Raw genomic sequence first — 12,201 nt, forward strand, 5'->3', positions numbered from 1 at the left:
TGCAATACATTTCTAAGAATTGAAAAAAATCTCCGTATCGTTTAAGTATTAAGCAATCTCTGTTTTATATATAGGATTTGTGTGTGGAGCCCCCTGTATGTGCCCCTTTGGTTCTCGACCTCACCTTCATGCCTTTGGAGGGTGTAGTAAGATCTCACGATGCGTTCGCACCTCGTTTTTTTTTTTTTTTTCTTATATCCCTTCCTTTGGTGATTGGAGCTTCAAAACAAGAGCTTTTTCTTTGGTTATAAAACACACAACAAAACCCAACCTTCACACTCTGTTGGCAGCAATTGAGTAATGAAGAATAGCAACAAACATGTAATCACATGCCATTAAGGAAAGTAAAAATTCAGCAAGAAATTGGCTTTCAGTTTCAAGTTTCCAAGAGGAAACAACAGTGGGATGGGGAATGCAATTTAAGAACTATGAGAGATACCAGGGCATTATCAACACTTTACCAGTTATCAGCAAAGTAACTCATTCTGATTAAGCAGCCAACAGTGGAGATGCTGTTAGAAATTCATTATGGTACCTCTGCAGTATTGTGCAGTGTCATGCAAATCTCCAGGGAGGCACAACAAAAGAAAGCTTAACTCCCAGAGATTTTTGAAAGCACCTAAGAGATTTAGGAGCACAAGTTCCAAGGCAATTCACTAAAAAGAAAACAGAACAGACCTCTAGTAACATCTTCCATACAGCAAACTGGGTGTGGCTTTTGTGTGTGTGTGTTTGCAAATTCTGATTGCTGCTAGTTGGATACCAACATCAAAACTTTGCCCTCCCTGAAATCAATAGGAAGTTTATTAAAAGGGAGTGTTAAATTCCATGGGTTCAGGATAAGGCCCAAATGATTTTTTTCCTTCCCTTGCCTTCCTTAAGGTTCAAGGGTCCACATAAGCCTCATAAGAAAAAAAAAACTGTATTTTCACATATTTATTTCAGTGAATATGTTGATCTTTTTTATATCTATGCAACCCACTACAATTCTTATGTTTGTCATGGACCACATTTTCAAAGGTGCTTAGCACCCAACAGCTCCCATTGTTCTCTCTGCTCTTCTAAAATCTTGCCAAATTGTGTTGTGGTACCTAAATATGAGAATCTGGGTTAAATTGTGGGTGCTGAGCACTTTTGGAAAGCTGACCCTATGTAGCATAGATAAAATGTGGAGTAGTTAGGTATCTCGCTTTTTCCTGGATCTTTTTTTTTTCTTATGATTAAAATCACCTCACTTGCTTATGTTTCTGTTTTTTCTCTAATCAATGCAGAGATTTTGTGGTGGTAAGTGCTATAGTGTAGTAGGAATAGGTGCAATGTGGGATAGATAGAATGTGTGTGGTTGATAACTGACACAAGGTCTGTAGCTAACTGATCTGACTCCATAGACTAGCTGATCTAGAGGGACTTTTCCATCTGATTTCTATAATCATCAGTAAATCATATTTCTGCCTTTTATCATATCCATTTTGCCTTGATATTCAAAGGTTATGAGCATTTCCTATTGGTGCAGCTTCCATTGGAGGCAGCTGGAAATCGTGGGTGCAGAGCACCTTTGAAAATCAGGTCTATTTGAAAATGGACATTATATAAAGGAAGGAACCCAATTTACTGATGATCGTAGACATCAGAGATTAAAAGACTCTTTTAGGTATCTAGTCCAATGTCTTGCCTTGCAAGAATTGTTCTATGCAGTATATTTTATGTGTTCTTTTTCCATGATGGTTCCCATTGTGTAGGTATCTAGTGTATGCCACAGAAAAATATTTTATAAAAATAATGTGTCATTACTCTAGGTACCTTCACTGTTCAACTTGATGAATGCACTTGGCCATTGACCTTGTACCTTGACGAATGCCCAAGGCATGCTGGTGTCTGGTGTGTCTGCAAGGATTGTGAACATATTATCTACAGGATGTAATATCATAACCACTGGCATTGACATCTACCTTTCCTAAGTGAGTCATCCCTCCTCCTCCCCACCCCCACCTTCCTCCTAGCGTTTGATTGCAGGACCAGCTGCAACTTAATTTTCTGCCTTCAATACGTTCTCTCTTTTGCCTTTCCCAAAGAATAGACTCAGACACTCCGACTGCTGACAAGAAAAGAATTTCCTTGGATAGGTCCTAAGCCAGCATTAAACGTTCTAACATTAAGACTGCAAAGAAAGCAGAGGGCAACTTTAATGGAAATGCCATGCATCCCTCCCCCACCCCCGCCACCCCAATAACATAGTTATTGAAAATTGAAAAAATTGAAAAAAAAATTGAAAATTGAAAAAATTGAAAAAAAAATTGAAAAAGTATCACGGAACCAGAACGGGCAGAAAGCGATCATGGAAACTCAAAATCGTGTAATGGTAACAAGTAGAAAAATACAACAGTTACTTATTGCAACTTCAGAAGTGACATCATGAATTGGCCTGGATCTTTTCTTTGAACGATTTTTATGAAGTTTCTCAGTTTGTACAGAATAATGCCATCCACGGTAACATTTTATATATTAAAACGCTGGTTGATAAGTGATTTACCTCTGTTTCAAACTGAGGTTCCCATTATCCTTGCCCTTCTGAAATAGTGGATGTGGAGCATCCTTCAATTCTGATGACTGAAAGGGTAGTTGTGCTTTCAGAGAAAGGATTCATCAGGTTTTTTTAATGTTACAGCTCGATACTTTATAATCCATTCACAAATGTAAGAGAATAGTCTGTTGCCCAGAAAAAAACCTGGGTTTACAACTGACCTACAAGTTCAGCCCACTACTGGAAAGTCTGAAATTTGTGGCTGCCTACTGTTCCGAAATCCGCTTGGGGCAGGAAAGATGCCAAATATGCAGCACACGAGGTGTTTCCATAATTGCTGTTCAGTGCTGGAGTCCAGTCCAGCACTCAGCTCAGCCATCACATTCCCTGATCAGGATAGGTTCCATCACGTACCTGCCCGCACCCGTCGCACTCCAGCCATGCCAACTTGTTGCACAGTGCAGAGGAGACAGAATCTCATTTACTTTACTCTGTACTATTGATAAATGGATTTGTATACACACATCGCAATGTATATTACTTCTTTATCAAAATGCTTGTATAGCCCTTTCATAGGGTGGAAAGAGATAAAAGAGCAGGGACTAGCTTTCCCCAACAGGGGCAATCTTTATGTAAATGAGGCTGGGAGCTGGAATTTTTAAAGCTGGTCTATGGGCAGGGAGCCCTTTCAGTTTCACAGAGCCTAGCTACACCTGATTGACAGATGAATCAAAAAAAAAAAAAAAAAAGATAATGAACTAGCTAATTCCAGAATGAGGTTGTTATGGGATTAGTCTGTCTACTGCAAACCTGCCTACAAACATACTAGTCTTCTCTACAGGTAAGTGAGAAAAATACCCTCCGGCAGCACCACATCACTTCATTGCCTTAGAAATGTACTTCATGTTCGTTCAACTGCCCTTGTTTTCTCCACTTAGACACTTCACCTCTAGATGATGGATTTAGAATGGTTCACCTAGACTAAGTTGCTGTGACTCTCTTGTGCTGAAAGGAGCAAGTCCTTCCTCCAGCCTGAATCTGAAGCATGTGGACTGTGCTCTGGAGAGGTCAGCTGGAGTTCTGGAGGGAAACTGAATTTGCCAATTGTCACCACCCATTACCAGGTGGCAGAGCCATAGCTGGGCTGCTCCACAGAGACGCCCACAGCCTCTGGGTGCCAGTAGGACACTCCAGTGGGAGGACTTAGCCAGTAAATCCACATAGTCTCAGATGCACAACCAGCTCCCTTGTCTCACCACTAAAAGCTCCTCTGTGTTTAGATACAGGCATGTTCCATGCAGCCTTCCTCCTGCCTGTGCAGGGGAGTGTAACTGGTTCCACTGCATTTAGGGCCCTCCATAGCCCTTACAGGGGCTGCCAGGCTTGTCTGTGACATTCTGCTCTTTGACGATGGCTTTCTTTAAAGTCTGTTAAATGTGAAACCCTGCATTCGCTGCCTTTCCAAAAGCATTACAGGTCCAACGGCAACTTTAGCTTGGCTGCATTGTACAGTCTGGATGCTCTGTGGTGTGCATTTTATGACCCTAGCAATTGATTAAGCTAGATATTTGGCAGAGAAACAAATACATACTAATTTGACCCCATGACTTTCCTGGGGTTGTGCAGGTACAGAATTTGGAAATGTATGTATGTATTGTTTCGGTTTTTCAGTTTATAACCATGAATTTGCTCTAACATGAAAATGAAGTAGGACTGGGAAAACTCTGCTTATAGTACATTTTTTCTTCTGTCTGTACCATACAGTGACATGAAACTCCAGTTTTTATCCTGTTCGTGTGCCACTTTATTATGGTGGTTGGGGCCATCTGCCTGCACTGTTTAAACGGATGCATTAAAAAGTTGGTGGGGGGGAGGGTCTAACAGGTTTTATAGTAAAGTTCAGGGTTACTTTACCTATTCTGAGGTAAAAGGATACTTAAAATAAATCTGTGCCTGATTCTCATTTACAGCCATTTACCCCCTGTCCCTTTATGTTGCTTTGGCATTTATGGTTATTTTAAGGCTCCTTAGCTCTGCCACAGCTTTGTAAAGAAGTTTTTGTATAAATGAGAATTGGGCTCCGTGTTTTTATCATGGTTGCCTAGTGTTCAGTGCATGTGGTATGATTTGCCCCAAGAGCTTTTGGGCTTTTATTGATTAGCAAAAGTTCATTAATTTTTTAAGAGAAATCTGCTATTGATGAGATCAGAAATAAAATGTGAGAAAACAGTTTAGTCTGAAGTTAGACGGTGAAGTTTTTGATCTCTTTATTGATCCCTGCTGGTCTAACCAGTTCAGTACATTTATCATTAACTGAGGTACCAGTCCCAGGGTTGGGTGAATGATTGTGACACTGAGGCAACAGGCAAAATCCAAAACTTCAGTGCAAATCTAAGGAATAATACTTTTTGAATGAGAGATACTGCAACAATCAAATCCCAGAGATCTAGGAGCTTCCATTCAACCATTCATGGTGAGTACATCCAGAATCTTCAGTCTTAGATTGAAGCACTCACTGTTTCCACTCAGTTTAAATCTCCTCCTCCCCAAATTCCAAAGAAGGAGGTGTGGAGGGGAATTGGTCCTGGTCCAACCTGCTCTAACTATTGTGCATTTCCTCTTGGACCTCAGCCCATAGAAGAGAGGAACATGCTACTACCTGCTCTTTTCTGCTGCCTTTTAGCTTCTGGAGAGGCACTGCCCGTCAGCCTTAACTTGTATTAATAATGTTTGTGGGCAGTAAATACTAAACTGAGTTTGCCCCTTTTCATTCTATGAATACCAGTAGTGCTATTGACAATGGACACATAATCAATAATACCAGTAATCTGTAAAAGTGAAAATGTTCACATTTGCATTAATTAAATTCATTATGTTTACATACTCTATTGGTTGTACCTATTCAAGTCTTGCAGGTAATATTCGGGGCCAGGTTTCCCAAATGCTCAGCATCCAGCAGACTCTCATTGTGACACTTTAGCGCCAGATTTTCCAAAGTGCTTGGAACCCAACATGCTGTGGTCTTTTGGAAATCCCAGCCTAATAAAGGGAGAAGGCAGTAAAACAGAAGTGAAGTGGAAGACATTTTTCATTTTAGCTTCAAAATAAGCATAGCTGTCACAAAGCTTTGTCATTATTTCCAATATGATATATAGTCCAAAATGTAAACAACTTGGCCCTTTTTTTCAGTGGAATAGTCAGGATGCAAACCTTTGTCTGTGTCTTTCTGTGTAGAATGCTCAAAATGCAGCCTGGATATTTCCTACTTATTGTATAGTGAACACGTCAATGTGATCTACTGAATGGAATGCCATCAGTTACACTTTGTTCAAAAGAACTGCTCCTGTACTGACCACAGAGGGCCCAGTCCTTCAAGGTGCAGAGGGCCCTCAACTCCTGTTGTAGTCAGTGGACCTGGAAGGAACTCATTGCCTTGTACAAACAGACCAGAAGTGAATGATAGTAAACATGGCCCCAGCTCAGCAAAGTATTTAAGCATATGTCTGACTTTTTAAGCATATGAGTAGCTTGAAGCATTGACTTCAGTGGTTCTCCGAACATGCCTACGGTTAAGCATGTGACTAAGTGCTTTGCTGAATCAAGGCCTGTGACATGAAGAAACAGAATTACTGAATGGAATACCCAGTCACATACTCCCTCTCTCTGACAGCCTGCTCACGCATCACACTCCCATGACAGCCTTTTGTAAGGTTGGCAATAAGTTGAGTGCAGAAAGGTAGTAAACACAGGGTTTTCCTGAATACGTGGAGCTCTGCATTTGCTTTCATTTCTTGTCTGCTGAGTTATTAAACTCCGGGTCATGGGAAACAAATGAGAAAATCTATGAACAATTTCTGTTTCATCAATGGTTCTTAAAGAATATATGGCAAATTACAGAGCCTGCATTTAAGGACATCGCTGGGGGTGCATGTCTTAAGCTTCGCAGAGATGGAGGGTGAGGGTGCAGTGGAGAGTTCAATGCTCACTACATCATTATTAGCTGATGAATGGCCAAATTCAGCCTTCCTTTTGACTATTGTTTTCCCTTCTTGTGTTTTCCTGTGTTGAGCAGTCGTGTGGTAACTAGGATCTGTGAGAAATACTGACTCCCGCTGAGGCAGGTCCAGGAGACAGGAATGAAGCAGATGGGACAATTAAAAAAATATATTCACAAGACAGAACCAAATAAACACAGAGAAACATATAGACACTGTGCACTGTTCTGTTTCAAAGGGTGGGAGGCTCAGCATTTTGTGAGAATCAGGCCCTTTAAGCGTCTCAAGTTGGGAACCCAAATTCACTAGTCACTTTTGCAATTCTTGTCAAAGATGATGTCTCTCTAGACTGGGAGATGTTTGTTCTTGCTTTGTAGGAGGTTGCATAACTAAGAAAATTCTCTGTGGGGAGAATAATGGCACATACTGTATATCCACTGTACAGAAAGTAGGAGGGAGGAAAGCAGCCCTTTTGCTCACATACACACAAAAAAGGGATTCTCCTCCTCCTAACCACAGAACCACCTATTTAAGGAGGGAAGTGGCAGCCAAACCAAAGGTGCTGTACAGAGCAGAAAGTTCTTTCTTTCTGAAATGATTATTCAGACTATTCCATTCATGCAGCCGGTATAATGATATGATGGCATTATGAGTATATTTCCATTGGACGTTTCACTGGCAGCTTTGCCAGCAGAAGCAATTTCTAGAACTGGAGCTTGTGTATGAATTTCCCACTTGTGTGCTATCACAGTGTTTGCATTCTTGAGAATGAAAGGACTTGAGGTTGAATTGTAAAGCTGTTTGCAGGTCTGGTCTCTCACCCACAGTGATGGTTTACAGCTTCTGAAAACAGCTCAGGGGAAACCTTGCTGTTTGGTGTGGGGAGAGTTATTTATGTGTTATTTGAACCACTGTGATGCTTAGGAGGGAGAGAATTCTCGACTAATGAGCCAGTATTTGAATCTGCTCAAGATGAACAGCAGTATACGTACGTGTCCAGCACATTTAGCAATAATGGCCTGAATCCCATATGACAGGTTTCAGAGTAGCAGCCGTGTTAGTCTGTATCCGCAAAAAGAAAAGGAGGACTTGTGGCACCTTAGAGACTAGCAAATTTATTTTGTTAATAAAATAAGACTAATAAATTTGTTAGTCTCTAAGGTGCCACAAGTACTCCTTTTCGTTTTGCTTAATCCTATAGTCCTTACTCAGGCAAAACTCTCATTGACTTCATTGGAAGTCTGGCCTGAATAGTATGTGAAAGACCAGCTTGTTTGCCTAATGGGGGAGGGAAGCACAATCTCTTCTCTGGTCCCTTGCACACAGATAGATCATAAAGCTGCACCATCTTTTGGGATAGTGAAGCCTGCTCTCTTCTGCTTCCCCTTGTACATTCAGGCCGGAGTTGAGGGGACATGACCCTTCCCTTTTCTCCACCCGCTCTAGGGTGGTTGCACCCCTGGAGACTCTCAGAAGAAGTAGTCCTTCCCTGCCATCTCTGGAGCATAGGGACTCCGATTGTCTGGCGTACATATGTGCAGGGATGGGGGCAGGAGAGACACTGTGCCAGAGCCACAGAGCCAGGAACAATCTAATCCTGAGTAAGAACTGCAAGATTTGGCCCATGACTTGCATTGAGAGAGATCAGATAAGTTGCTATAGGTTTGTTTCTTACTTAGGGATTTGCTGGGGTTGATTTTGATGGAGCCATATGGCTAAAACTTGATATTTTATGTTGTCAGCCAAGACATGTTCTTCCCTTAACTTTCTAAAATCCATTGTTGTTTCTTTTTACTATAAAGAGGGGGCAGAAATACCTTTGTGGTGATTTCAGACATTAGCTGAAGCACCTGCAAGCCTGATGCACTATAAAATATGTCTTCTGTAAAACCTCAATCAACAGGATTCTGTAAACCTTGGCTCAGACCAATGCCTCGTTCAGAAATCAAGTAGAAGCTTTCATTCTTTTTGAGAAGACTAACATACGAGCATATGCCTTAAACAATAGAGTTAAAAACATTAAATACACAGTCTCTACAAAGAATAGGAGTGTTAATGTTTATTAACTTCAGAAATGTCACAGTCATCAGTCATTTTATACTATATTGTGTGGCCAGTGTTTGGAGAGGACTTGAACTCTTACTGTCTTCATATTCCTTGCATTTTTTTTTTTTGGCTCTTGCTGGATCAGATTTTCCAAAGAGCTCTGTGCAGTGGGTGCTACTCAGTGCTGAGCACTTTGAAAATCTGTCCCTGTGTGTGTAGGTGCCGTTCACATAATACCATCTGCGGTGGTTCTGCCCTTATGGCAGACTGTCTCATGCATTATCGTCTGCTTCACCTGAACCTCTGCCCACTAACCCATCTCTTCCAGAAACACTTTCAATGCTCTCTTCTTCAGGGCCGTTTCAAAGAGCTGCAGTTTAAAAAGAGAAAACAACAAGCCTGTCAGAAAAATGCTTCCTTCTTTCCCCTGTCTATTACAGGGTCCAACAGCAATGAAAAATACATCTTCCCTATTGGAATAAACAAGCACAACCTCATTGATTTAATGGAGCTGCACCTGCCTTACCCTAAAAGATGAATTTGGCCATCACTTTAATAGGCCAAATAGGACCTGTAATATTACAGTTCTGTAATTTGGGACAGGGGATCTTCAGTGCTGCTCCAGTGCAGGGGGAAGGTTCTGCCTCACAAGCTTGGGGAGAGGGGGGTGTAAGGGAATACACGATGGAGTGATTAATTTTTTTTTCAGCATGACCACATTACTCACACGTGAGGAAGCCACAAGTGAGTTGCTCAAACCACCCCAGACTAGTGCCAACAAAACCATTACACCACCCCAGCACCATCATGTGTGCTGTGGGTTGCTTTCATGTTTCAGAAAAATGATTCCAGGTGACGGAGTTTAAAAAAAAAAAAATTGGCCTGAATCTCCTCTCACTTACACCACACACTCAGATACCGTGGTGATGGGAGGAGGGGAGATCCATGTGACGAATTGCAGAGTCACGTGGCAGATGAATTCATCATGTACCTTTTGACCACTTCACCAACTCGCTGCCCAAATGATCCATCTCCACTGGGACCTAGGATACCCTGGAATTAGAGGTGTACTTTCCAGCATGTGTAGACATACCCATAGCTTTGATCAAGCCGCTGCACTAAAAATAGCAGTGTAGCCATGGCAGCACAGGTAATGGGACAGGCTGTCACCCTGAATACATACCTAGGGTATCAGATGGGATCATACATAGGGCAGCTAGCGCCTCCTGCTGTTCAAGTCACAGTGGTGACACCGCTATTTTTATCACAGTAACTTGATGAAAGCTAGCTCAAGTACGTCTACCTGAGCTGGAAATTACATCTTCCTCAGGACCTATTCAAACCAGAGGAATGACATTTGTGTACACCCCATTTACAGGAGGGTGTTTATCAAGCAAAGATTTAAAAACCTGATTGTTTCTCTGTAGCGGCTCTTCTCAGCGGACTGGATGGTCTGGATTCCATGTACAGCAACATAGAGCAGCAGCTAAATGAAACGCTGAGACGACGCAGGCATGCAGGAGACAATGACTACAACATCGAAGTGCTTCTAGGAGTGGATGATTCTGTTGTCCGATTCCACGGCAAAGAACATGTTCAAAACTACCTCCTCACCCTTATGAACATAGTGAGTATCTATGACAGGTCCTCCTTGTTTCCTCTGAAATGTAGTATGAGCCTTCAAATATTTATCAGTGTTCATTTATTTATTCTTTGTATTGCTGTAGCACCTAGGAATCCCAGTCATGAACCAGGGGCCTACTGTGCAGGGTGCTGCACAGACTTATACAGGGTCGTTTGTATCTGCTGTATGATCAGAATTGATTGCCTTTTTAAAAAACAAGCAAACTGTTGGTTCCTTTTTCATTGGACATTTCTTTTAATCTGTTTTTTATCACAAACTTTTCTACAGGCATATGCCTCTCCTGCCAAGTCTCCACGAATTTCTGAGCTTGGGGCCTTGCTGAAAATTGATCCTGCATGCACCTGTCTGCTATGCACAAAATAACCAATTGGGCCTAATTCTACAAGTCAGTTCGCGCAGGAAGTGCCCTGTGCCAATGCAAAGCCTCGGAAAAGTTCCCACTGACTGCAGTTGGGCTTTGTCTGAGTAAGAGCTAGCCAAGGACCTCAGGACTTCCCTCTGTTTTTACTATCAATTTATCTAGAAGGAAAATAGCCATTTTTAAAAATGGACTAAGTTTAATAATTATGAAAGTCCTCCATCCTGTGCCCTTTTGACCTGTCCAAAGAGGAATCCAGGTTTTGACAAGTAGCACGATTAAGTGCATTCATAGGACTACCATAAATATTGTAAGGATTCTTTTATCTTATTTACCACAGGTCATGATGACTATACCTGTCTCTACAAGTCCTTTCCAGCAACACATCTTTAAAGGAAAACCCAATAAAACGTGCTAAACAAATGAGTGTTCTGTTTACCAGGTGGCAGTTTATGATCGTGAATCATTCTAACCCTATGAAAAATACATCTTCCCTATTGGAATAAACAAGCACAACCTCATTGATGTAATGGAGCTGCACCTGCCTTACCCTAAAGATGAATTTGGCCATCACTTTAGTACTCCGATGTGAATAGAAATGAGAAGAGATCAAAGAAACAGTGAAATCCATTCCTCTAACCACCTTTCCATCGGCCTTCCTTAAAAATTGGAAGTGCAAGTGAAGGAAAGAATTGGTGATGTGATTAGAGTTCAAAAATGTTTATCTGAGTAAGGCCTGACCGCAGCTCGCTTATAAAATGGTTGGGAGTCTTCCCTCCGAAGGAGAGGAATCAACAGACTTCTCAGTAGTGGGTCCCATGACCAATGATTCAGTTCAGCTAAAGGAACCTTTAGAAGGCTAGATGTTTATCTGAAGTTTATACAAACTTCTTTGCTTAGAAACTAGATTGGAAATCTCTCAGGAACAGATGTGTTCACCAAAAAGTGGGTCATGGCAATGGGCACAGGACTGGGAGCCAAGAGCTCTGGGGCCAAATTATCTGCTGGTATAAAGTCAATGTCGAGAACTTGGGTCTCTAGGTTCTAATCCAGGCTCTTCCATCGACTCACTATGTTAGCGATGGCAACTATTATATAGCCTGGTTTTTAGAGGCACTGAACACCCAAATCTCGCGCTGAATTTATTAATATTCTCTCATAATAAATAACAATTATTAATATTCTTATTTCTCATATAATAATATACTCATCAAAAAATTGGTACAAAATTTGTATTGAAGGCCTTTAAGCCAGATTCTCCTCTCTTTTACATCAGTACAAATCAGCAGAAGCCAATGGGATTACATACAGTATATGTAAACAGAGTGAGAGGAGAATCAGGCCCATATTGAATGTTTGGTCCTCATAAAGGGTTTAAAAGTGAACTGGACACACCTGCAAAATATTTTAATCTCACTGGTACAGTTGTCTTTGCTACCTCTGACCGGCAAAATCCCCCCCGCCCCCCTCACGGGAGGAGCCATAATTAGTGTGTGGCAGTGAGTAGAGTCCGGACAGCTCAGTGTGAGCAGCCCTAGCTACATGATGAAGTGCTTGTTCCTGCTCCTTTGAAACGCAGCATTGTTCACCCTAGCCACTGTCTGCTGCAGACAGCAATTTATAGACTTACTGGCTG

The 12,201-nt window shown here is 41.6% G+C and overlaps 1 protein-coding gene across 1 annotated transcript in view; it reads left to right on the forward strand.

The window, feature by feature from the left end:
* The window catches only part of ADAMTS3 (ADAM metallopeptidase with thrombospondin type 1 motif 3), a 194,825-nt gene that overhangs the window by 137,671 nt on the left and 44,953 nt on the right, over positions 1–12,201 (forward strand). The window contains 1 exon segment of the mRNA XM_048847260.2: positions 9,990–10,189. Coding sequence (XP_048703217.2) covers positions 9,990–10,189 — 200 coding nt within the window.

Source organism: Caretta caretta, chromosome 4, assembly GCF_965140235.1.
Source record: "Caretta caretta isolate rCarCar2 chromosome 4, rCarCar1.hap1, whole genome shotgun sequence".
Classification (NCBI taxonomy): domain Eukaryota; kingdom Metazoa; phylum Chordata; order Testudines; family Cheloniidae; genus Caretta; species Caretta caretta.